Raw genomic sequence first — 25,592 nt, forward strand, 5'->3', positions numbered from 1 at the left:
TATTTTGCTGTTGTCATAGATAGGCTATTTGAAAAGAATAATCCAGTACTGTAGTAACGAAATTGCCTTCTGATATAGGCCTACTTCAGTTTACTTTACAGTTGAAGTTACTAATTAAAAAACAGCACAGGTTCTCTTACATTATTATTCAATAAAATATGCTTACTACTTCATTGGCTTCCTGTGCTATATTATTTTATTATTGTTAAGTTTGACCTGTTGTTCTTATTCAGAAAGGCTAGCTTTTAATGTCTATTTTGTACTGTTATTTTTTAATATACATATTTATGTTTTGAACCACTAAGTGTTCAAAAACTGTTTTTTTTTTTTAAATGTTTATGAGGTTCTACTAATCCCAAACAGCTAACTTACGGGGGATGGGGGTTCATGGCCCCCTGGCCTCTCCTCGATGGCACCCCTGTAACCGATGTGTTTCTCCCAGCCATGAGTGTGTCCACACTTGTCTGTCCACCTTGTTTTAGAGTCTGAGAAAAAGAACATTAATGCCAGCATTTGCTTTCCATTCATTGCTGGACTGATATTTCTGTCTAATATTTGTGATGAATGATGCAAAAGCAAAAAATTAGACAGTCTGGAATTTAATAAATCATATACTGCAATGTGACAGGTTATTGTTAAAATGTTGTAATATCTGCTGGTGTAGATTCTCAGTCATCCAGACCATGGTAAAATTCAAAAAAGGTTAAAAAAAAACAACTGAACTTCTATTCTGTAGTTGAAGACGTTTCAGTTCTCATCCGAGGAGCTTTCTCAATTCAGAAAAAGAGAGTGTGGAGTTGAGCTTTTAAAGCTGAGATTTGATGTAAGCTGGATAGCTTGCAAATAGTTCTCGCTATCCTATTGTTAGGAGAGCTTACAAATAGAAAAAACTTCTACAGAATAGAAGTCCAGTTGTTTTTGTTTTTTAACCTTTTTTGAATGTTGTAATATCAAACTCACTTAGTGACATTTTCAAGTCCATTATGATTTTTTAAATCTCACAGTGTGAACGGGACTTTAGTCTTGCAGTGCTGAAAGTTGGAAGCTCTGTCAGAACACAGAAGATGAACAGGACCCTGTGTGGACTTGACTCAGTCAGCTTGTTCCTACATAAAAAGATGAAATAATCTCCCAGTGACAGAACAGGTAATTCAGTGGGTGATTTCACATAAAACAAGTGTTTTTCTGCTTGACTTCATGTTGTTGTGTACTTTTTAATGATTTTTTTTCAGGATATGACAATTCAGTACAAAAGTTAAATAAATGGTTTGATGAATTATTTTCTTATCGGCTGATAGCTCTTTGAACGACTTCAGTTTGGACAAAGAGTTTAATTCTGACTAAACAGACAGACTAACAGCTAGTCTGAACGTGGTAATGACTAACGCAGATTGCTGCCGTCATGAAACACCTTCTATCTCAAATATTTGATAACAGTTTTCATGATCCTAGGATTTTTGTAATTGTTTTCAGTTTATGTATTAAAACTGATTGTTATTTAGCCATGGTTTCTTGTGTGAATGCTGAGTCAGCATTTACACTATTGCTTTCCAGTTTTATAGTTTTTTCTGTATGTTTTTCGGCTTTTAACAAAACTCCGGTGTACTTTCAGCAACCTAACTATTCACATATGAAAACACCCAGCTCATTCAGCAGATTTGTGCTATGACTTTTAGTATTTGTAACTTTTATATTTTTTGTAATGTTAAAGTTTGTTTACCTTTTGGGGTTTCATTAAAATTAATAAGGATTTTTCAAATTTAGCCTATTTTATTTGTTAAGTTTTTGTTTTGACAATTTTAGCTTATAGCTACTGTTTGGCTACTTTCAGTTTCTAGTTATGATTTTGCAAGTTTTAGCATTTAGCTATGGTTTTGCTAATTTAGCTTACAGCTACATTTTTGCTAGTTTTAGCTTTCAGACATCGTTTTTCTACTTTTAGCTTTTAGCTATAGTTTTGCTTATTTTAGATTGATCTGCTGTTTTGCTAATTTGAGCTTTTAGGTTGTGCTAATCTTAGCTTTCAGCTACTATTGTGCCAATCAAAATCCATCCGCACTTTTTGTGTTCAACATGTTTTTTGTTACTTTGATCCTCCCTGGCATTGGCCACAGTTCTCTCAGTCAGCCTTGTCTTCATTCACACTCGTCCTTCATCTGCTCTTTAGGTTTAGCTGCACTCAGTCAGTAATCTCGTCTCCCAGCATACTTATGCTTTCGGTTCACCTTCAGGCTTTGTGTCATCACACTGTTTGCATTTATCATCTGTTCCCTGTGTGATCCCTGTTGGTTTTGTCATCTGTGGTAACTGTTTTGCTGCTCTGTCAGTTTTTTGTTTGATTTATTACAATTTTCACTTAATGTCTGTGTTTAAGTCTTCATTTTTGGGTCCTTTCACACAACACTATTTTATAGGTCTTATACTAGCACCAATTTTTATAAGATTTGGTGTTTTTTTACAAGTGAAATAAGGGCAGCAGCAGCTAGCTGTATCACTCCAGTGAAGCTTCTGGCAGATATTTCATAATATTTCCATCCAAAAATAACTGTAATGGGAAACTGACTGTGGTGTAAAGCTTTAGCTAAAAGTATTTTAATGAATCGCTATGACATTTTGAGATTGAGTTGTTTTAACCCTGTGAAATACATTTGCTAGAAGTTGTTTGTGGGTAAAATTGCATTCCTACTTCTGCATTTAGCCACATTACAGAGTTCATTTTTCAGATTACCCATTCAGGAATCAGATATATATGTCACTTGCCTGTTAAGGGTTAATAAGGGAATGAAAAGATTTCTTTCATTTCTGCAACAATTTTTTTTTTCTTTTTAATAAAAACACCACAAAGAGTAGATTTGGAGAAAATAACTTTTCATTTAGGTATGAAAGTTAAAATTTATAGTTTTTTATCAAATGATGTACTCTGGAAGTTCTGTTAGTACTATCATTAGGTTTCTTTAAAAACCCAAGTTCTGAAAGGGTATAATAAAATGGAAAGAAAGGAAATCACAGTTAAGGAAAATTACAAATTTGCGGAAATGTAATTAGAAGTTCTTGCACAATACAGAAGCCTGTCCCAATACAAAATAAACGCCTCTGGGCTCAAACAGACTGTGTGAAATTGTCTTGTTGCACACATCTAATCTGACATCTGGGGTTTGGGACTTTGTGCAAGATCTGATGATTTCTGAAACACAGTCATGGGTTCAAATTAGTTTGCAAAATCATATTGGAACAACAAAAAATAAATAAAACTTAATCAAAGATTATTATAAATGAATTTCAATAACCTTTACTTTGCTTTCCAGAGAATGAAACTTACTCTCTGCTAATTTGTAATCTACTTGAGTTTTCTTTCGTCTTTTTTTTCATTGAACTTTGTTTTTTTCTATTTTTGTACAGTTACTGTACCCTAAAGGTTAAGAATAAAACACTGAATGCAATGTTTTGCATACTATTAAATATTTTCTCAATATTACTGTATATACAGTATATACAAAAGCAACAGGAAGAATATACTAGAATATACTGTACAACTGCAGCCACAAATCAGCAAATATAACATCTTCATCCTTGTTGAAAGTCACAAGAAGACAGATGTACAGTAGCTCCATGTGTGTTTGAGAGAAATCAAAGATGTGTGAAAAAAGTGACTTTCAGTAAGAAACAAAAACATCTCCGTTCTCCTCCCTGCCAACCCTGGAAAAAACATCTTTTCTCAGCGTTAAATTGCACTTTTCCTTTATTGTGCTCATATAGCCGAGTGTCACTTTGACTGGCAGAGGTTCAATGTTTAAAAGGAGGTATGACAACAAATGAGGTTGAGGTGGATTTATATAAGTATTGCAGGTCACATTTGAACCAACACCACACCTTCTTTGACAGCAAGAAGCTAGCTTTTAAACCCTAAACAATTTCACCGGACAGACCAAGAAAATGGGTAATCAAAAAAATAAGAAATAAACATTATTCACCAAAAACCTAACACCAAAACAATAAATGGTACCAATAAATATTTACATACATACAAATCATTACAACTAAACAAATCTAAGGTCAATCATCGAATAAATCTAATTTAGTAGAACTCCTCAGAGAATTACCCCACCTGTACCTAAAAGTTTGCAAGGGAGCGTGCCCGGATGTGAGTGGTATTAAAGTGTGCCTCCATACTTGTTACGATCCTGCAGTCGTAACAAGTTAAACGTCACGTATAAACAAAGCACCACACCAGCAAAAGCATCAAGATGGTTACACCACATCAGCGTAGCGGATGCTGTGCTTACTGTAGTACTCTGTAACTTTCCCACCCTTTGACCTAATACATACTCAATATGTAATGGGAACACATCAAAAATGTTACACATATGTCATATACATCACTGCTTCCCATTTTGTATGAAGGATGTATTAATTGTATTCGTATGTATTAAATTACAAAACAGTGTGACAGTAGCATGCTATGCTAACCATCTCATGGTGTCACACTGAACTCTAGGCAATAAATTACAGAAGTATATTTGCCAAAGTAAGACCTCTAATAAGTGTTATTAAACCTCTGATGCTGTGTGGGTTATTAAAACATGGAAATAAGTCCATTTTATCTCAGGTACACAAACTGACACATCTGATTAATAGAGAGTAATGCGTGTGTGTGTGATTTGGATTTTTCCTTTACCACATCTGAAAGTTCAGAGTTTATTTTTGGATGAGATTTCCAAATGATAAGGCTGTCTGTGAACTTTGGCAGGAACTCTTTATATGAGATTGCACTGCTCTGATATTGCCACATAATATGACTGACAGACTGGAAAATGATCCTTACAACACAGTTAGTGCTGGACTTAATAAAAATGCTGACTGAAAGAAACAGCAGAAGTCTGATGCAAAAAAGAAGAAAAAAAATCATCAGAGAAACACGTTCAGAGGCTCTGCAATTATTTAATTTCTGATAAAGAGGGGAACATTATTACAACAGATCACACTGAGGTCAGCTTCTAACAGCTGGCGACTTTTTGGTCTCAAACTCAATTCAGGTGGAAAAAAAAAGGTCAAAGTAACATTATTGACTTATTTTTCAAGACACTGAGCAAGGTACAAAGAATACACAATGTTCATGGAATCCTGCAGCATATCTTATCTTATTTTTTCTTTTAAGAAAACAAAACCTAAATGGAGTTCTGCTTCCCTGACTCATTGAATATATATATATACTCATATATGTATATATAAATTATTGATATTTGTATTAAAAATCATTTGAATCTGTAACTAAGACATCAAACAATAGACATATGTTTTGTTTAATTTAAATGGCGTAATAAACGTTCAGCATCGAAACCCCAGATGATAAGGCTGTCTGTGAACTTTGCCTTGTATATTATTTGGCACGAGTCATAGATTTCTAAATGACATGACTCCAGAATGAATTCGGCAGCAGCTCCAGCCTGAATCACAGTTGAGATGTGAAAGGTTTTGCTGGAGCAAACCTGTTTAGAACCTGAAACATAGAACACAAACAGGAGGTGTGCTCGATAACAAAGTCACATGGGTAGATAATTTGAGATTGTATAGATACGATGTACACAACATGACTTATGTAAGAATGTGTCATATGTTAGATCAATTTGTCTTAACAGGTCAGAAAAAACAAGCTGTCTATTGAGCACTTGAACTCATCACATCAACTCAGAACCACTGAAAGCAGCCAAATAGCCAAAGGAATAAAAGTTATTACGACTGTACTGTAAAACTGCCTATCTGTGTTACTGATGTTTACAGATGTTTCTCAACAGCAGCTTCATGTCAAGGACTGTACAATCAATTTTTTATCCAAAATTTGTTAGGAATCTTGGCTTGGTCCCACTGGATATGTGACATTAGTTTTGGGGAGAATTACATCAGATACAAAGTGCAACAGACAGTTGCAGACTGTAAATAATTTTTAATACAAAAAGGTCACTGGGGGCAAATTCAAAGTAAATACTAAAAATCACGTCTTCAGCAGAACCATTGCATAAAATACATAAACTGAGAGATCAGGTGTATTTTGTTCATACTGTGTCTATTTTAGTGGCTTCTGTGGCTCTAAACTTTTACTGTATTTAGACATGGAGCAACATGTACTAAACACACCCAGTATAATAATATAGCAGTGACAAAGACCATTTTTTCCTGCAGAATTTATACTTTTCCAAATAGAAATGTTTTCTTTATGTCTATATTAGTGATGTATTTTAAACTTAGCTATTATGTTAAATCTAGGGTGTTTATTGTTTTGGATAGTTTTACATTTTGCTCTTTACACTTTAGCTTCTGCTCAGTAAGGAACATATTTTAGTGATTTGCCACCAGCTGCATTGTTGTTTTCACACCCATAGGTGCTGTCTTGGTGAGCAGAGGAGGACTTATCATTTAGCAAAGGTACGCAGTTACCTTGATCCTGACGATACTAGGGGCCTCATAAAATATCTAATAAACTGACAGCTGGGTGTTATTTTATTTTTTTTCCTTTGTGCTGGTAATGTGTTTATTCTGTGTTTAAAAAAAAGAAAAAAAAGATATTGTCCAAAAGGACGTTAAAAAAAATTATTTTCTGGCTTTTGGTTTTGGTGTGCCACCCCAAGATTATCAGTGGCTCCCATCTGGCCATCTGGCTACCCCCTTTAAAAACTTTCTGGAAGCATCTTTGGGTTAAGTGAAACTAAAGTCCTAGCATTCCATATAGGAATGACTCTCAGCTACTACCACGCCAAACTTTAGCTCTATATCTGGAAAATACGGACTGAGTTCTAGCCATTTGTAACACTGTAAGCTGCACCAGCCATCTTGAATAACAGCTTGAAAAAACAATAAATATGGCTTTAAAATTATGGCACGCTAAGGAAGTGGAGGGCCCTGATGCCTGTGCTTCGCATTAGACCCCAAACAGACAAAATCTGCCTCAGTTGGAGAGTATACCTAAGATGCAAACTGGCAAACTTGTCTGTTGTTCAATCATAGACCAGAGTAAATTTAAGTATTGCATCTATTTATAATTATAACTTTTTAAAGCTGCCACAAAGTGTTGGATAATTTGATTGCACTCAGAACAAATGAGCATTTTGTAATGATTCCTCCTAATCTCTGTTATTCTGGAGCGTGATCCTGCAGTTGTAACAAGATAAACCCTGCTGGATACATAGAGTGGCCCCTATTCAAACACACTCTGAACTAGATTGTTCCAAGTGTGTTAGATTGTTCGAGATCATAGTAAAAACTCGTATTAAATCTCCATTAGTTTGCCTACATTGTTTAGAGACTCATGTCAAGGTTTATTCTGAGTTCTCTTCAACAGTGTTTTTCTGTTTGTCCCTCTCCCATAAAGCTGAGACTGGTGAAGAACCTGATTAACAGTTGTTAAATATACAGTCTCTCCATCTGACCTGCTGAAGCTTGGAGCTCCTTCAGAGAGCTCCCAGGTGTCTTGGTGGTCTCTCTCTATTCTCCTTCTTCACAGTCACTCAGTTTGTGAGGACGTCCTGCTCTTGGTAGATTTACACGTCCCATATTCCTTCCATCTCCTGATGATGGAACTAACAGAACTCCTGGGGACGTTTAGGGCCTTGGAGATCCTTTTGAATCCATCCCCTGATGTGTAATTTTCAATAATCTTTTCACTTAATTGAATTAGGACAGTCACTTTAAAGGGGGTGAATATTTATGCAGTTACTTATTTTACATATTTTATTTGATTGGTATTACTTATTTTGTTTTGTTTTTTGTAAAGAGAGACAATTGTTATTGATCACGGTTGATTTATGACAGCAAAAAAAGCAGAAAGCATCAAAGGGGGTGAATACTTTTTAAAGGCCCATTACATTCACATAGTAACTCTGATGTTGCTCAGATGAGAATATGGAGACAAACTAAAAAAACAGTGTCATACATTCATGTTGTTTTTGAGAAAGAGTTGTTTAATAATCCAGAACATGAAAAAACTGGTTTGGCTAGCCATTAGCCTAGCCATTAGCCTAGCCATTAGCCTAGCCATTAGCCTAGCCATTAGCCTAGCCATTAGCCTAGCCTTTAGCCTAGCCTAGACTGTTGCCTCTTTCTCCATAGGACGTGCTCTATGTCTGATGTCTGGCTGATAAATTACTAACTATTGATAACTATTAGACAGAAAATTGCTTCAAAAAGGTGATAAAGTCTGACCCTTTAACACCCCCCCCCCCAAAAAAAAAAAAAAAAAAAAAAAAGAAAATGTCTGAAATCCCCCTTTAAATAATTCTACATCTGATAAGGCGTGAGTTAACTGTCTCCTCGGACAGAAATCCATCTCCTGTTTGCCTCAGCTCCCTTCAGCCACATCCTCCACCTGATGAAGAGGAGGAATGTTGTTCACGCGCAGCTGAACTGACCCACGTGACTGCGCTCATAAATACAGACAGCCCGACGCGGCGCGGACAGCCACACAGCCAGACAGCCAGACAGGACACTGCTCCTCCTCCTTCACCTCCTCCTCCTCCTCCTCCTGCTGCTGCTGCTGCTGCTGCTGCTCCAGCCGCGCGCGGAGCCGCGTGTCCCTACTCCATAACCTGCCGAGCTGAGCTCCATCCACGGGGCCCGTGGGTGCGCGCTGGCCGCCGCTTCAGTCCCCTGCTGCCGGGCGCAGTCATGAGCGGGCGGCTGTAGGCTCCGAGCTCCGACTTCTGTTCCGAGAGACTTTTTTTGTCTTCTAAACAATCATCGGCCACGTCCTACAAGCTGCAGCCATGAAGACCATTCTGGCAGCATATTCAGGTGTCCTCAAAGGTAAGAGCCCTGTCAGATGTTGCTGTGAGGGACAGGAGGGCAGGTAGAGAGGCGCTCCAACAAATCACAGGCAGGTCACCACATAAACAGGGCTTACAGATGAAATCAAAGAGAGATATTAGAGATGGAATAAAAACCTTTTCTGCATAAGTTAAAAACAATCCTCAGACATCCTATACTGGGGGTTTGAATATTTAAAGAGCCATTCCGACCAACTTTACTACTAAATAAAGTTTGTATGGAACCATAAAATCTGCTCACTTGATCATTTTTTTGTTTATATATCAGTTTATATATAAAAAAACCAGTCAGATCTGGTTTTTAAGTTGAATTATATATATATATATATATAAAATTCAACTTAAAAACCAGATCTGACTGATTCTTTTGCTTGTTTGTGAAAAAGATGCAAAATAAAAGTTTAAAGTCTTTAAAACAAACAAAACCACAACCTTTATGTACTCAAGCTGTTAAATCATTTATTAAAGGTGGGCTTTTCTTCTTCTTTATCTGTTTCTGTGACGCCATATTTCAGTGCTTTTTAATATCCGTTAGATGTGCAAGAACCCTAATTTCTTTATTTACAGCTCTGGTGAAAGATGTGAGCCCGCTGGTGGATTTTCAGAGCTGCTCTATATGACAGAAAGTTGTGTAAACAAAGTGGGAAAATGGGCCGATATGCTCTGTCCTTGACGGTGAAACTGATTGGTGGATTTCAAACACATTTTTAGTGAAGACTTGAACCACACATGCAGCTGATCCTGGGACTGAAATGATGGGAAGCTGTGTGAGCAGAGCGTTTAGCATGGATTGGTTTCATAATTTCAGATAAACGGAGTTCAGTTCACAGATAGCCTGACCTCTTTGTGTCAGTTGTTTGGCTGCAGACGTTTCATGGAACGTGTTGCAAATAGTTTAGATGGATGAAAAGCTAAAATTGTTGTTTTGTATTTTAATTTTAAGCCCACCCTGGAATGACGTTTTATGGAAACATAAAGGTTTCTGCTTTATGTTCATATGGAAGCTATGTTTTATGAGCCCCTAAAAGGTATTTTTGCAAAACTGGATTCTAGACGTGGAAAATATCCTTCAGTGCCATTGTTGTGTTGTCGTGTGGACAGCCTAAACACAACTTTTTGAAAACGATGACATCATAGACCGGCCTCCTGCCTAACCTACAGCCCCAATAATGACAGATTACAGGTTTGTGTTGCAGGCACCAGTTGCTCAACTACACCCAAACCTTCACACACTGCATTACTTCAGTGAGCAGACAAGGCTGATGAACAATAAATGTGCCTTGGATAAAACGGAGCTTAAGCTCCTTGTTGTTCTACCAAATAATCTAAGGCTGTGTTGTCGCTAGGAGCCACTTCAGAGAGTCTGAAGAGCCACATGTGGCACCAGAACCACAGGTTGCAGACCCCTGCCTTTTACTGTAGGATGATTTCTAATTGTGCTGAGTTTGAGTAATTAGTTTGTTTGTTTCTGCTAAAACCAGGTCTTTGCTGTCCTTAAATGCAAACCAATGCTTAAGCCTGAATCACATAAATGAAGTATTTGGAGTTTCTTCTGTTGGCTGAAACCAAGCAGTATTTGTACACAGAGAGGGCTTTGCTCTTCACTTACTGCATTTTAAAAGATCCTACAGTCAGTCTGGGAAGGTCACGCCTGCGCCAGCTTCACGTTTCCAGGAAAGCATCTTTTAAAGCACACCTAATTATGTCTGAGTGGAGGTCTGTGGATCTTAGGCACAAAGTCCGCACAGATCTACTCCGAAATAGTCTTGAGCAGCTGAATTCTGCTGCCCATTCAGTAGTTCTTAAGGAACATCCCAGTTTGCAGGTATTACTACAAGAGTCCTGGAACTGGGTTATTTTCAGTGAGCACAGATGGGATTAGACGACAGCGTTTTTCCAGGAGGGGAGCCGCTCTGCTTAGTGGCTCTCAGCATGACGAGCTTTAGCAGCTCCTAACGTGGCTGATACTCCGCGCTCCGTCTTCATGGAGTCGGATGTGTGCTACAGCTGCTTCTCTCAGTGAAGAGTGCTGGTTATGATTGGAGGCAGGGCGGCTCTGGGTTGCTTCTTCTGTTCATGAATCAGACACGCAGAGGTCTTGGAAATCATTAACTCTTTGTTTTGTTCTGGGGTTGATTTAATCACTGAAGATTTATACTGTATGTAGATTTGCAGTTCAATTTACTAACAAAAACACTCTTTACCTCTGCTTTTTTGTGTTGGATTCAAGGATATTTAGATGATTTTTTTTTTTTTTTTTTTGCTCAGGCACCGGCTCCAGCATCCTCTCTGCCTTGCAGGACCTGCCAGCAGCACTCTGGCCCTGCAGGTCCAAGATGGAAAAACATCTGCAGGTCATCTCTGTGCTGCAGTGGGTCATCTCCTTCTTAGCTATGGGTGAGTTTGTCATTAGTTATCGCCCACTGCTGAAAGATGAAAGGTGAGCGTTACTGTTTTTGCCCAGGTCTGAGTTTATTGTTTGTTTTGCCCATTAGCAAAATATCTCATGGACCTCTGCACAAATTTTAACCGGGCCGTAGCCAGACTTAAAAAAAATACTGAGGTCAACCACTCATTATCCCCCTGCACAGCAGTTACAATGAAGACCAAAACTTAATTTAAATGGAAACATTTATTTAAAACACAAATGACTTGTATGTGAATATGACATGTGTTTGTGGGTGTGTAAATCCATGGGGATCGACGTCCTCTGAAGCAACAGAGGACTCAGGGCACAACCATGACAAGTCACTGAAATGACATGAATTAGTTTATATGAATGTTGATTGTTCACCCTGCACAAACCCATTCAAAACACAAGATTTTAGCATAGATTTTATCTGTATTTTATACAGATTATCTGTTTTATCTCCAACATATAATTTAAGCACTAACAGATTGTGTAGGATCTCTGTTAAAAATCTTGCTTTTAAGTACTTGGAGTCAACTTTGTCTGTTAGAAAAATATCCCGTTACTCACTAGATGGATTATAATGAACATTTCAGGAAATAATCACTGGATGTGCATCTACAACTGATTAAGTTTTAGAACCTACCAAATGCGAGATGGCCACCACAGCCAACTGACCATAGAAAAGACCTTAGACCATATAATTCAGCCAGTGTTACAGAAATTGCGCTCAAATTTGTTCTGGTTGAAGCTCGGTGTCATTCAATATGTTATTTTTAAGGTTAAAACAGCTACAATTCCATCATTTGTCGACATAAGATGATCTAAAACTCTGGCATGAAAGATGGCGGGTGATATGCATTCCTTGGAGGAATGTTAGACCTTTGTTTCAGCATAAGAAGTTCAAATCATCAAGCTACGCACACACAGTGACCTATGTGATGGACAGGTAATGTTTGAACACATTTATGTCTAACTCCATGTGTTTGGTTCCTCCTCCTCTGGCCCTCCAGGTATCGCCTGCACAGCGCTGCTGATTTACATGTTCTGCACAGACTGCTGGCTGATCGCTGCCATTTACACCGCCTGGCTCATTGTTGACTGGAACACCCCGAAACAAGGTGAGAGGGTAACGATAAGTCATGCACTGGTTTGATTTTGACCCACAGCTGGTTCTGTGATGGTCAAAGTCGTGGCTGCTTCAACATCAGCGAAGGTTGGGCTGCTTTTAGAATGACTTAAAGTTGAAATGATTTCCTTGGAGTTCACTGTAAGTAGCTATCTAAACATCATGGTAGATGAGTGCATGCAGGGACGTTCCTTGTATACTCTTACCACAGTATTTGGTAGGAAACTCTGTAAGGATTAGCTTGGGAAAGACTTATCATGCTTTATATACTGTTTTTCCTGCCACAAACCTGAATAAATTGAAGACTTGAGTTGGTAAAGGAGCCATTGCATAAACACTGAAGCACCCTTTTTACTATTCAGACATTATTCTAGAGGTTGACCGATACAAATCTTTCGATTGTCAGTGCCGATCTTTAGGAATCAGGCCAGCTGATGGCTGATATGCAACAGATTCTTTTTTGTTTTGGTCACTATCCATTTTTAATTTACCAAAATATAAGAATAATTGCTCATCTTAAATAAGTGTATATTTAAACAACCATTAGAAGAACTTGGGCACTTAAAAATAACCTATAGAAAATAATTCTCACTTAAAAAAAAACTAAATTGTGGGCTACAGTGAGCTGGTTGTAGCAGCTGTTGCTGCATCTTTATTTTTCCTGCTAACTGGCATGGCTGATTGTCTCCTTTTGTTTAAGTGGCCAGTATTGGCCAATTAAAATTTGTTCTCCATTTAATTGGTCAATCTCTACATAATTCTTCCATTTTTGTCATTTTATGATTTGCTAATCCTCCAGCAGTTTTATTTTGGGAAAAACAGTGCATCAAAATGTGCAGCTTGATCAAGAACAGTGCAAAATAAAAAAAAAAGGAAAAATAACAAAAAATTTCCACATACACAACAATGGGGGTTTGGCAAAACACATGAGAAAGTGGAGCTCTATCGTTTAGACATACTACACAGTAGAACCATCGAAGTTCCGACAGGTCTCAGAAAGATGGACTTTATCTGTCCAGACTGGCATTTTGTGATGGTTACAGTTTTAACAATCTGTTTAATTTTTATGATTCTTTTTTAAAAGCTGAAAGATCAGCTTAGAGTGATGATGTCTAAACCTCAGACGTTTTGCAAACAAACTCTTCTTATTCCTTCAAATTGTACACTTCTACTACTCTTCTTTTATACACATCAAACATCTGTATTTTTGCCTTCCTTTAGGCAGTGCATCTCACACTTTCACAGATTTTACTGAATTCCTCTAAGTGTATACATCTAAACTGTCAGTGACTCCAAATGAATCGTTGTAGCTGTATGTGGTTCTTCCACATGTTATTGAAGCTCAGGTTTTTATCTTCAGAAACTGGAAGTGAAGGCTCTTTTGAACTTATCACATATCCAGCATAAAACCACTATAGACACATAAAGACTCTGTCTGTAAATGGTGAAGTTGATCTAAGACAGACCTGGAAGATGTTATTTCAGGTCCTGCTTGGACTTTTGCAACTGTTTGTGGAAGTCGCTCCAACTTTATAAGAGAACAATGAGTTCAGAAAACAGCTAAAGAAAGAATCACTGTCCGTTATCAGTCAGGTACAGGACTGCAAGGACTTTTGTTTGGTTTTTAAAGCCCTTGGTGTTTAACTCCACAGTACATTGTTGATACTTTAATCCCTCCCTCCTCTGCCAGGTTACTTTGAGATCACACCGACTGAAGCTTCAAAACAGATGAGGGAAATATTCAGCGATTTGTCACAGACTCTGGAACAGTTATTTAATACATTTGGAATTATGCTGTACCATTTTAAAATATAAAATTGTATTTTTTAGGTAATTTTTTCCCTCCCTCTTAATTTTCGCTTCTGGTGTGAATACAGACCGGACTTGAACCGAACTAACTACGTAAAGCATGCACCTTTTTGGACTTTACGGGCCACCGTTGCTAAGCATCATGGGACAAATAGCATTATTTGTTTCTTCGAGTTGCGGCACGCATTTGCCGGCGCCGTTCCAAAATTAGAAGTAAAACGTCATTAAACCGACGTTGAATGAGCTGCTCTTGAATTTCAAAATGGTACTGTAATTGTACCAACAGAACGAATGTGCACATAACAAATACAGCAAGCAGGACTTTCATCTTTATTTCTGGGTCTGTGCTCTGTGCTCCAACTGCTGCCCCCGTCTTTCTGTCCAATGGGAGCAATGACCGTCACCCACGTGGCTTTGTTTATAAATTATAGTCCGCTTACAAAAAAGCACAATGTGAATGCAAACCGCACCAAATGAAAAAAATAAAGTCCACATTTGGTCCGGACCAAACAAGCGGACCAAAGGACTTTCCTGGTGTGAATAAACCCTTAAAATGGACTGAGGCAAAGAGGAAAACTCTTCTGAGGTCTGAAATTGTTTTTGGAAACCACAAATGCCACAAGCTCTTTACTAAAGAGGAAAGGGACCATACAGTCTGTTATTGGTAGACTGTTCAAAAGCCTGCCTCTCTGATGGTATGGGGGTGCATTAGTGGCTCCGGCATGGGCAGCTTACACATCTGGAAAGATACCATCAATGCATAAGAGTACAGACTCGATATCCGTTACACGTCAAGACTGAAGTGAACTCGTCAATTCAAATGTTCAAATGTAAACAGACCACTCATAATTGTTGGCAACAAAACATGACTCAGCAGTTTTTTCTCATTTATTTATTACAAAATGTAGTGGACTTTTGGTGGTAAATGGTGTGTACTTACTTTTTGTCTTTTTTTACATCTATAACTTTTCTTCCCAGGTGGCAGGAGGTCATCTTGGGTGAGAAACTGGACCGTGTGGACGTATTTCAGAGATTACTTCCCTATCAGGGTAGGTAAACATGTCTTAATCTCCATTAACTGTTGCAAAATGATACAACCGCAGTTCTGGGGGGGGAAAGCAAAAGAAATGAAGTATCAGAAATACAACAGTAAGAAAATCTGACAGTGTTGGTACTGTAGGACCTGAGCAGCTGTGTGCAGGTTTTACATTGTCCTGTAGATAAGACTTATCTGGACTGATGGAGTATCAACTGTGTGCTCCACATGGTCCCCCGCCCTCCCGGCGTTCCCCTAGGTTAATGAGGGGCTGACGATGGGCTGGAGTTTGCTCTGCTTGATAGTTGTCAGGTATCTGTTGTTCTGACTCAACAAGTGTGTTATCACCAAGCAGTACACACACACACACACACAGAGGGGGGCATGCTGAGGGAGGTACAGTAGCTGAGCATGGCTACACTGTCATTGTACAGGTCAAAGTTCAAGCCTGGAGCCCTTTCTGCTTGTTTCAGCAAATCATCACAGATTTCTCAGAATCTTTAGCTCGTAACAGGATCAAACTGGATGAAATGAGATTACCAGAGAAGTAAAATTCTGACATTTATTGACACTGGAACCTAATAAAGATTTAATTTTGTTCTTTTTTTTAGATGGGAAAAAAACTGCACTTGTGTGCTACAGTTTTCTTTCCCCACCCACAAAGATGGTAGCAGATACATGAAGCCTTGTGAATTGGTTTCAGATCCCCTTAACCTCTTTAGATTTGTATTTTATTTTTCATTTATCTTTTGCTTTGAATATGTTCACTTGTTTTTCTTTTTATTCACTTGAAAATCGTCACAAATCCCCAGACAAGTCATTGCCGAAGTGAAAAGGATTACACGGATTAAATAATTTCAGGGAATACACCAGGAAATCACATTTGCTGTGGAATATGACCGTTGATATCAGTGCAAGTCAATTTCCTGACGTATTACATGAAAGTGACAAACTGTTTTGCACTGTGTGACACTTTGTCTTTGAACATAGACAAAATCTGTCACTTGCCAAGCGTGTTTCTGTTGTAAAACATGCCTGAGAATGGTCAGGCACATTTCCTTTTCACCTTTCACTCTGACCTGGTAGAAGTGGTGATGATGAGCGGCGAGGAAGGAGTTTCCCTCTTAAGTGAAGGAAAAATGGGAGTCAGCAAAATGTGTTAATGAGGCTCTTTGCTATTATTGTGCAAAGACCCACATGAAGTGATTCTTGTAAAAAGCAACATGTATATAAAAACATAGAAATGTGACAGATAAAATGTCCACTGCAACTCTGATGAAGCAAGCAGAAACTTGTTGACCTTTGACTTAAAATAAGACAAAAGAACCAGATCTTTGGTTGAGATCTGGGCTGAACTTTGGTAATCATATTGATCGGTGCTGTTTGGATCATGTAACCACTTGTCTTGCTGTGTGATGAGATCAGACTGTTGATCCTTGCAGCTTCTGTTATCTTTGTCCTGTTTTGAAAATGGCAGTATTTCCGTAAGACGTGCATGTCAACAATCCAACGCTTTTTGTCAGCAATAAAGGCCTAGCAATCCATGAAGAACTGCATATCACTTGCCACCTTTCATGCCAAAGTTTTAGACTAAGAGGATGAGAAGGGATGAAGTCATTGTTGTTTTAGTCAAATCTTTTAAACTACGTGCAGTCTCATGTGATATTGCGAGCTTTCACAAGATGTAATAGTTCTCAGAATGGGTTGGGGATGACTCTCAGCTATAAACACATCAGATTTAGCCTCACATCTGTAAAACCCTCTGAGTTGTAGCCATTTTTGGGCTTGTTAAGGTCTATTAGTTGTGGCAGCCATCTTGAATTAGGTGGACTCCAAATGTTATTGAGTTGAACTTGTACATCCACTGATTACTTTCTGATACTTTCACTAAATTCTGTCCAGTGGTTCATGAGATATTTTACTAACAGTCGGCAGTCGGAAGGTTGACTGTAACAGTTAAGTTTTTGGCAAAATAAATCCCAGTCTTCAAAGTATTTGAAGTATGTGTTGTGGATGATATTCAGCTACTATCACACTAATATTTAGCTCAGTATCTGTAAAACTGACTGAGTTAAAGCCAGTTTTATGTTTCCTAAGGTCAGTTGACTACAGCGGCCATCTTGAATTTGGTTGACTGCAATAGTTAATCGGGTATAGATGCAGACCCAATAATTATTTTCTGAGAGCTTTAATGAAATTCATTCAGTGGTTCATGAGACATTTTACCAACAAACACACACAGTTGACTCCAATAGTTAATGACAAAGAATTAGAAACAGATTTGGAGTGATCGACTAGCATTCACAGTGCATGTTGGGAATGATGCTCAACTAATAACACACGAAATTATAGCTAATTATCTGTAAAACTAAATGAGTTAGAGCCATTTTGTGTTTGCTAAGGTTATTTAGCTGTGGTGGCCATCTTGAATTGGGTTCACTCCAAAATTTCAATAAAATCTTTTTAAGTGGTTCATGTCAAGAATCAATTAGCATTCTCAGCCTGTCCTGAGCATATGACTGTCTGTGAGCTGGAAGCAGCTGGTCAAAGTCTGAGCTCGTGCTAAAGTCAGGACTGTAGCAGATCTAGATTTTGGCTCTTCTGACAAGAGTTATCTAAACATTTTTTATTGCCTGCTGCCGAAGGCAAAAGGGCAAGAGGTTTTGCTTTTGTGTGTGTACTTGTTGTTCTGCATTGTTGGCAAAATATTTCCTGAATCGATGAACAAATTTTAATTACACTCTCAGAAAGTATACTGAACAAAAATATGAATGCAACACTTTTGTTTTTGCTGAATTCAAAGATCTAAGACTTTTTCTATGTAAAGGTGGATGGATTATCTCGGCAAAGGAGAAGTGCTCACTAACACAGATTTACACAAATTTGTGAACAATTTTAGAAAAAAAAGGCCTGTTGTGTACATCGAAGAATCTTTGAGTTCAGCTCATGAAAAATGGGAGCAATAACAAAATTGTTGTTTATATTTCCGTTCAGTGTATGTCAGATGTACATCTACAACTAATTTATCTTTTGGAGTCAACTTGATTCAAGAAGGCTGCTGCAGCAAAGCTTATCAAACAGAAAAGAGGCTATAACTCAGTCAGTTTTACAGATATTGAGCTAAACTTTGATGTGGTAGTAGCTGAGAGTCATTCACAACACATACCTTCAATGCAAATCGGTCATGCAAGATATTACAATATTATATGAGATTGTCCATAACGTTAGTTTCGAGGTATGACCAAAATGGCTACAACTCCAACATTTCTCATCATAAGATGATCTTAGTCTAAAACTCTGGCATAAAAGGCGGTGGGTGATATGCAATACTTCAAGGAATGCCAGGTCTTTAATTGAGTCTTATTTAGTCCAAAGAAACAGAAACTTTTTGCCTTAATGCTTCTTTGCAGCAGCCAATAAATCCTGTCAGGTCTTCTTTTTGATGCTCTAACCATCCACATGTAAAACTGTTCATCCCCGTTGTATCCTCGCATCTTTAAAATGGGTCCTCGTGTCTCAATGAGACTACCTGTATAAAAAAAAAAGGGTTTAAAAAACCCCATCTGCCACACCAGCCAAGTGGAGCCCTGTTGCTATGGTGATCTTGAAGGGGATTGCCTTTTGCTGATGTGATTATGCAACTGTTTGGTTTGACTGGCTTTGTGTATACAATGTGATGAGTCTTGGTCCAGATCTGTTGTGCAGATTCCCAGCTCCAGCATGAAACAAAGAACTTAAGATAACACTGAAGGTTGAGTGCTGCCAGCCTGAGCAGGTGCACACTAAGCACATTGCACACGCCATCTCTTTATTTTATGACTGGACCTGAGCAGGCAGAGGAGAGTTTAGTCTGGTTTGAGCTGATAAGGCTGTCCTAGTTTTGCTGAAACGCTGGCAGGTTCCCAAACCCAGGCTGCACGTTGTTGCTAAGACCAGTGGAAGACCACACATTATCTGTGTATGTATGTAACACTTTTCAGCACACACAGTTAAGGAAAAATGCAAGAGTTTAACAAATTGGGTTTGACATGCAGTATGACTGTGTTCATCATGTATAAAGCTTATTAATGACATAATGCAGCCTTTGGTTTAAACTTCCTGAGTAGTATTTCTTACTAACCAGATGTTCTCATATTAAACAACCTCCTCAAGTGAAATTTCCCTCATATCATCTTTGTTTTTCAGCTCATTAAAACCCATGACCTGCTGCCCAGCCGGAACTACATACTGGGCTACCACCCTCACGGCATCTTCTGCTTTGGTGCTTTCTGCAACTTTGGGACAGAGGCGACTGGCTTCTCCAAGAAATTCCCAGGCATCAAGCCTTCCCTGGCAACGCTGGCAGGAAACTTTCGATTGCCCGTCCTTCGAGACTACCTGATGTCTGGAGGTGAGAGGATTTAGGGAACCTTGCAGGAATGTTTTATGTATATAAATGTACTTATCTGAGAGCAGACCTTTGTCCTGTTGCACAGCTGCAATTGCTTCTGTTTGCATGGACCTGCTGATTGGACTCATTATAGAGCTTGAAGTAATCTGAAGGGTTGTTAACTCTTCATACATCATCAGTACCCATAGATCTTGTATAGAGACCTACTTAAGTTACTGTAGATTATTAAGGGTGCTTCAATATGATTGAAGTGCCCTTACTATTCAACTGTTATTCTTCTGTTTTCCCATGATTTTTGATTTGCAGCTCCTCATGCAGAATTGGTAAAAACAGCAGAAATGCATCAAAATGTGTGGCTCGATCGGGAATAGTGTGATATGACATCTGATAGCCGTACATTGTACAGTGTAGATGAAATTGGCAAAAACTGAAATAAATTTCCACACACAAAATGGAATTTTTGCTTGGATTAGTGAGAAAACCCAGCGCTCTTTGGAAGTTTTGAGCTTTGAGTTTTCTTTTCAAAACTAGAAGTCAAGTGTCTTTTTAACTTGACTTAGTCTCTATATGAAACACTGTAGACACAAAAGGTGGTATGTATTATGACCCCACACTTCTGCCACTTACAGTTCAGGATTTTCATCAATATAGTTTAGAGTTTTTGCACAGTGACTGATTGTTTAATGCTTTGGTCTGCCTGTCTTACTAAGAGTGCTGTTAAGGAAGTGACAGACATGGGTGTTTGGTTATTATGGTGACCAAAATAAGACACTGGCAGCAGCTTTAACTTTGTATTTTTATCTTTTTACACTTCTTATACAGTTTATACATAAAAACATCAGCATTTTGTCACCTTAGATTACAAATTATTACTTGGCTTTAGAGAAGAAAGTTGATGTTTGTTTGGAATTTTTCGCTGTGGCTGCATTTGCACCTTTCAAAATGTCATAGATTTTCGAGTTGCACACGCTTTGACAGAGAGAAATACATGGGTCGACAGGTGCAAACACACAGCAAACAGCTAAACGTGCCACAAACACATGAATGATGCAAACAGTGCATTTTCTTTTGCTTCTGTCCATGTTGTGTAATTGCAGCATTTTTCTTTTGCTGCATTTGTTGTTTGTGTTTGTGTGTTGTGGAGTTTGCATCATTCATGTGTTTGTGGCACGTTTAGCCATTTGCTGTGCATTTGCACCTGTCAGCCACCATAGAGAAATGTTCTGGTATGGTCTATTCATTTGTTTTTTTTCCCTATTGGCTTAAGGTATACTTAATGTATACTTGTTGAAAAACAACAGCTTTGTATTACATTTAAAACTAGAGAAATTTTATTTTCTGCACAAACAGTGTGAATGCTAAGTGCTAAATGACTTTGTTTCAGCTTCTTCAGAAAATTTAATCAGAGTTGCTAAAGCTAATAAAAGCAAAATGCTATCTAGGTGTAACAAAACACTTGCTAAAAGTCGCAAAAGGGTAGCTAAAGCTAAGAGTGTTGAAAAGCTAGCTAGAAGCTAAAAGTAGCAGAATGATGGCTAAAAATTAAATGTGGAATCAGACAAAATGGAGCAAGCTGAAGCAGATTTCAATGTTTTTGAAGTAGTTAAAGCTAAAGCTCAGTCTGTTTCTATGAGAGAAAGATTTGTAAATAGTCAAAAATTTATAAAAGTTACAAACACCAAATGTTAGCATTCACACAATAACTTTGGAGCTATCATCAATGACTATCATGTTTGAATATCTCCTTCCTCCTGTAGGTATCTGTCCAGTGAACAGGAACTCCATCGACTACCTGCTGTCGTGTAACGGGACAGGAAATGCTGTGGTCATTGTCGTTGGAGGAGCAGCAGAGTCTCTGCACTGTGCCCCTGGCATGAATTCTGTTACCTTGAAGAACCGTAAAGGCTTTGTTCGGCTGGCCTTGCAGAAAGGGTGAGAGTACACCACAAAGTGCACAATGTTCTCCGTGGTGAAACACGAGTCGTGACCAAATCTGCTGTGAAAACCTCACTCTTGCCTCTGTGGTGACTCTGATTAATTCCCCCAGAAAGGTTAAAAATGCCCAGAGAGGGTGTGAGTAAACCCTGTCTGAATGTGTCCGTGTGTTGTCCCTGTGGAGGGTGCGAGCACCTTGTGGCAGGTCGTAGACTGTGTGAACTGACCTGCAGCTCCCCTCAGCTCTACTTTCTCCTGTCAGGAACTGCAGCGACATGTTGACTTGGTCCGTATCACTCGCCCAAACAAGGGAGGATTATCACATCACTGGGTGCACCCAGTTGTCTAAAGAAGCTTAGAGCTTGCTGGAGAAAGACTTGCAGCTATGTGGCCCTTCGTTTATAACAACATAAGCTTGAAGCTTTAAGTTCGCCTCACTTTGCACACACTTTCTTGAACTCACGGGTTTGTTTAAATGCGTATGAGTGGGGATGATGTAACCAGTTACACAAGCTGTTTGGAGAAGAAAAAATAGCGTCCACTTGCATTTTTTGTAATGCAAAAAAGTAGCAAAACCCTAGCTAAAAGATAAAGTTGCCAAAGTTAGCTAGAAGCTAAAAGTAGCAAAAGGCTGACTAGAAGCTCAAAGTAGCAGAATAGTGGCTAAAAACTAAACATGGTGTAGGACAAAAATGGAGCAAATACACTGAAGATTTCAAAGAGAATGGTGTCTGTGGAGAAACTGAAGAGATCTATCAATTTCTATGAGGAACATATTTGTAAATGGTTGAATATAAAAGTTTCAAAACCCAAAAGTCATAGCACTCATGTCCTGAATGAGCTGAATGTTTTGCTATATGAACGGCTTAAGCAGCACAAAGTATTCAGCAGTAGTTAGATCGCAAAACATGCACAGAAAACAGTAGTGGGATTTCTGACTCAGAAGTCACACAAAAACTTTTTTTTTTCCACCTTTAAAGTTAGTGAAGGTGATTTGAGAAGGTAAATATGTTAATAATGTGTCGTGTCTTCTTAAAAGTTTAACTGCTTGTCAAATATCAGACCAGATCTCTGTGGATTTCAGAAATGTCAGTCCAGAAAGTTCCCACTTTTTATAATACCCTTCATCTTTAGTGCGCCTGTGCAGCACAAAACCACAGCTGATCCCCAGAATAATGCTGAATGTTGATGTTGATGTTTGGGTTCTTGTGTGACCTAAACTGAACTTTGTGGGCCGGACACAAAAAAACAAACCTGGGCTGTTGGAGAGGTGCAGACATATTCAAAGATTCTGTCACGTATTACACCGAGCCTTGTAGTGTGATTTAATGTTTTCAAAGCCAGGAGAGTCCCAGACATGACGGCAGTATAACAATAAAACCATAAAAGTGAATAATGAAGGTTATGTAAACAAAAGCAGAACATGTCAGCTCAAATACAACAAAGAGAACAAGAAATCTAATTGAATAACATGTTATTTTTTCCTGTATTCTTTCTGTGGATCTGGACAAGTTGTTGACTTCCTTCCTGGGTTTTCCATCAGGGCCGACCTGGTTCCTGTGTATTCTTTTGGAGAGAATGATGCCTACAAGCAGTGGATCTTTGAGGAGGGGACCTGCTGGAGGTCTCTGCAGAAGAGGCTGCAGAAGATCTTGGGCTTTGCTCCGTGCCTTTTCTATGGCAGCTCCTGGGGCATCGTTCCTTTTTCTAACCCCATCACCACCATAGGTGAGTTGGTTATAGCTTGTGTGCATGACTTCAGACCAGACTGGTGGATGCTATAAATTCCATTTATGTACAATTATTGCACTTTATTTAACATTTCATGAGTTAGTTTGTTAACGTGGCAGACAAACAAACACTTTGCATGTGCACACAAACACAAATGGAAGCATCATTCCTCTGCCTTCAGAGGCAGTCGATATTTAATTGAATTTAGCAAACATAGCTACATTGTCACTGCAGTTAGAAACAGAGTTGAATGTTGCACCAAAATGTTGATTGTGGAAAACGATTAAATTTTTTTACCGTCTAATGACAGAAACAATTAGGTTTTTAGGATGATTTTTTAACTCGTTAGTTTTCCTTCAGATACTTTGACATTTATTCCACATCAGATAAGTCAAAGCTCATCATTAGATTTTTAAATGTTAAGGTTTTTTTTTCTTTTGTACAATAACTAACAAGCAAGTTCAGTAGAAGAAAGTCTGTATTTTGTCCTAATTCTTTTTGTTTTCCATTACAGTTGGGGAGCCAATTACAGTGCCAAAAATTGAAAACCCGACTGATGCGATGGTGGATCTGTACCATGGGATGTACCTCAGGTCCCTACAGAGCCTATTTGACAAGTACAAGACCCGCTTTGGTCTGAAAGAGAGCGACGTCCTGCACGTCCAGTGAGAGGACGAGCAGCTCCTGCTGAACACCTGAACTGTCCTGGTGGCTGGTTTACCTCTAGACTGCAAAAATGTTCACCTGCAGACTTTAGCTAAAGAAACCTCTGCTTCCACTCGCACGAGCAAAGCTCCTACTCAGGAAAAGTTTCCATAACTGTGGCCTCTCACTGCTGTACTCACTTGGACATAGTGACACCACGTCTTATGTTGAAAGCTGTGCCTTTTTTTGTTGTTTCTGTTTGCATTTTTTTCTTTTGTTTTTCCACAGGAGACATAACATTTGAATTGGGGTTAAATGGAGCTACATGCAGAGCTTAGAAACAATGCCTCCTTTCACCTGTGCAGTCATACTGTATGTTTGTCTGTAATCACTTTGTGACCCTAAATGCCAAATGCACAAACAATGCAAGTGGAAGGTACCACTTTAGTGTTAGGGTGATGAGCCCAAGGGTTAATTGAGCCAAATATCTATGTTGTCCCCTCAGTGCATTGATTTCTGCTGTAAGTGGAAGTTTTCTGCTGCCTGTGACTGTAGGAAGCCATAAAGTATTGATTTTTTTTTTTTTTTTTGCAGAGGATTAAGCCTGTTTCAGCTCTTGTCCCTCCCTCTGAATATTTTCTTATGCACTTTTAGTATTACCCTCTGAAGATTAAGTCTTAAGAAAAGTGCCTTTTGATAAGAATCTTCTAACAAAAGTCATTGTCCTGCTTGGCTTTTATTTTCTTTTTCTGGCATCTGTGCAATGAAAACCTTACATTTCCTGTACTTTGAGGCCTTTTTGAACAGTTTTGAGAATATAAAGCTGAAGTGGTTTTGTTCTCGGAAAGCCTGATCTCTAGTGATTCGATGTCGTATTGCTCCGTAATCATACCTTGTGTGTGTGATTGGGGAAAATGTAAGGGGTTACTTTTGTTGATTCCTTGTTTGGAGTAAGTTATTCAGTATAAGCAGGAGAATCTGTATCTGGTAACCATCAGACTGAGTAAGCTTTCGTCAAGTCGATGAGTGCGATGATGGGAAGTAATAAGATTTTAAAAGCAGAATTCTCTGGTCTAAACATTGTGACTTTTTTCTAAAGAGTAGTGTAATCCCTGTGCAATAAATCAGAGCAATAACAACAAACAGGAGATGCCTTTATGATGAAAGACATCATGTGTCTTCTTGTATGTAAATTAAACTTTTGTATGTTTTCAGGACACATTTGTGTGGGTTGTCTTTTTTAACAGTCTTCTACATTTCTTTGAATTTACAACACTGGTAAAAATGTCAAGTAAGTTAACAAGACTAGACTACCTTTATACAATAAAGCAACATAATTTTTAAATCGAGATGTTTCAATAGTCTGTCTTAAGTTACTGAACAACAGCAAAAGATCTTTAATTGTTGCAGCAATTTAAATTTCAATTTTGTTGAGAATCAAACGTAAAAAACTTTTCATCTTAGTGCTCTACAGAAAAAAATTAATCTTTTCATATATATATATATATATATATATATATATATATATATATATATATATATATATATATATATATATATATATATATATAAAAAATCCAATTCAGTCCCAAACAGATTTACGTTCAGATCCAAATGCAGTCCATTCATCCATCCTTCCATCTGTTTTCTTTACACAGAGAGGAAGCTGTAGTATTCAAAGAAAACCCACTTGT

At 38.3% G+C, this 25,592-nt stretch overlaps 1 protein-coding gene across 1 annotated transcript; it reads left to right on the forward strand.

The window, feature by feature from the left end:
• The first annotated feature begins 8,430 nt into the window (after positions 1-8,430).
• Positions 8,431-25,117, forward strand: dgat2 (diacylglycerol O-acyltransferase 2). Its single transcript, XM_017431118.3, has 8 exons — positions 8,431-8,793; positions 11,082-11,210; positions 12,237-12,344; positions 15,140-15,210; positions 19,383-19,587; positions 21,345-21,519; positions 23,066-23,250; positions 23,768-25,117. The coding sequence occupies exons 1-8, from the start codon at positions 8,754-8,756 to the stop codon at positions 23,920-23,922; spliced, it is 1,068 nt and encodes a 355-aa protein (XP_017286607.1). The 5' UTR covers positions 8,431-8,753; the 3' UTR covers positions 23,923-25,117.
• The last annotated feature ends 475 nt before the right edge of the window (positions 25,118-25,592 follow it).

Source organism: Kryptolebias marmoratus, linkage group LG13 (assembly GCF_001649575.2).
Source record: "Kryptolebias marmoratus isolate JLee-2015 linkage group LG13, ASM164957v2, whole genome shotgun sequence".
In the NCBI taxonomy this organism is placed as follows: Eukaryota; Metazoa; Chordata; class Actinopteri; order Cyprinodontiformes; family Rivulidae; genus Kryptolebias; species Kryptolebias marmoratus.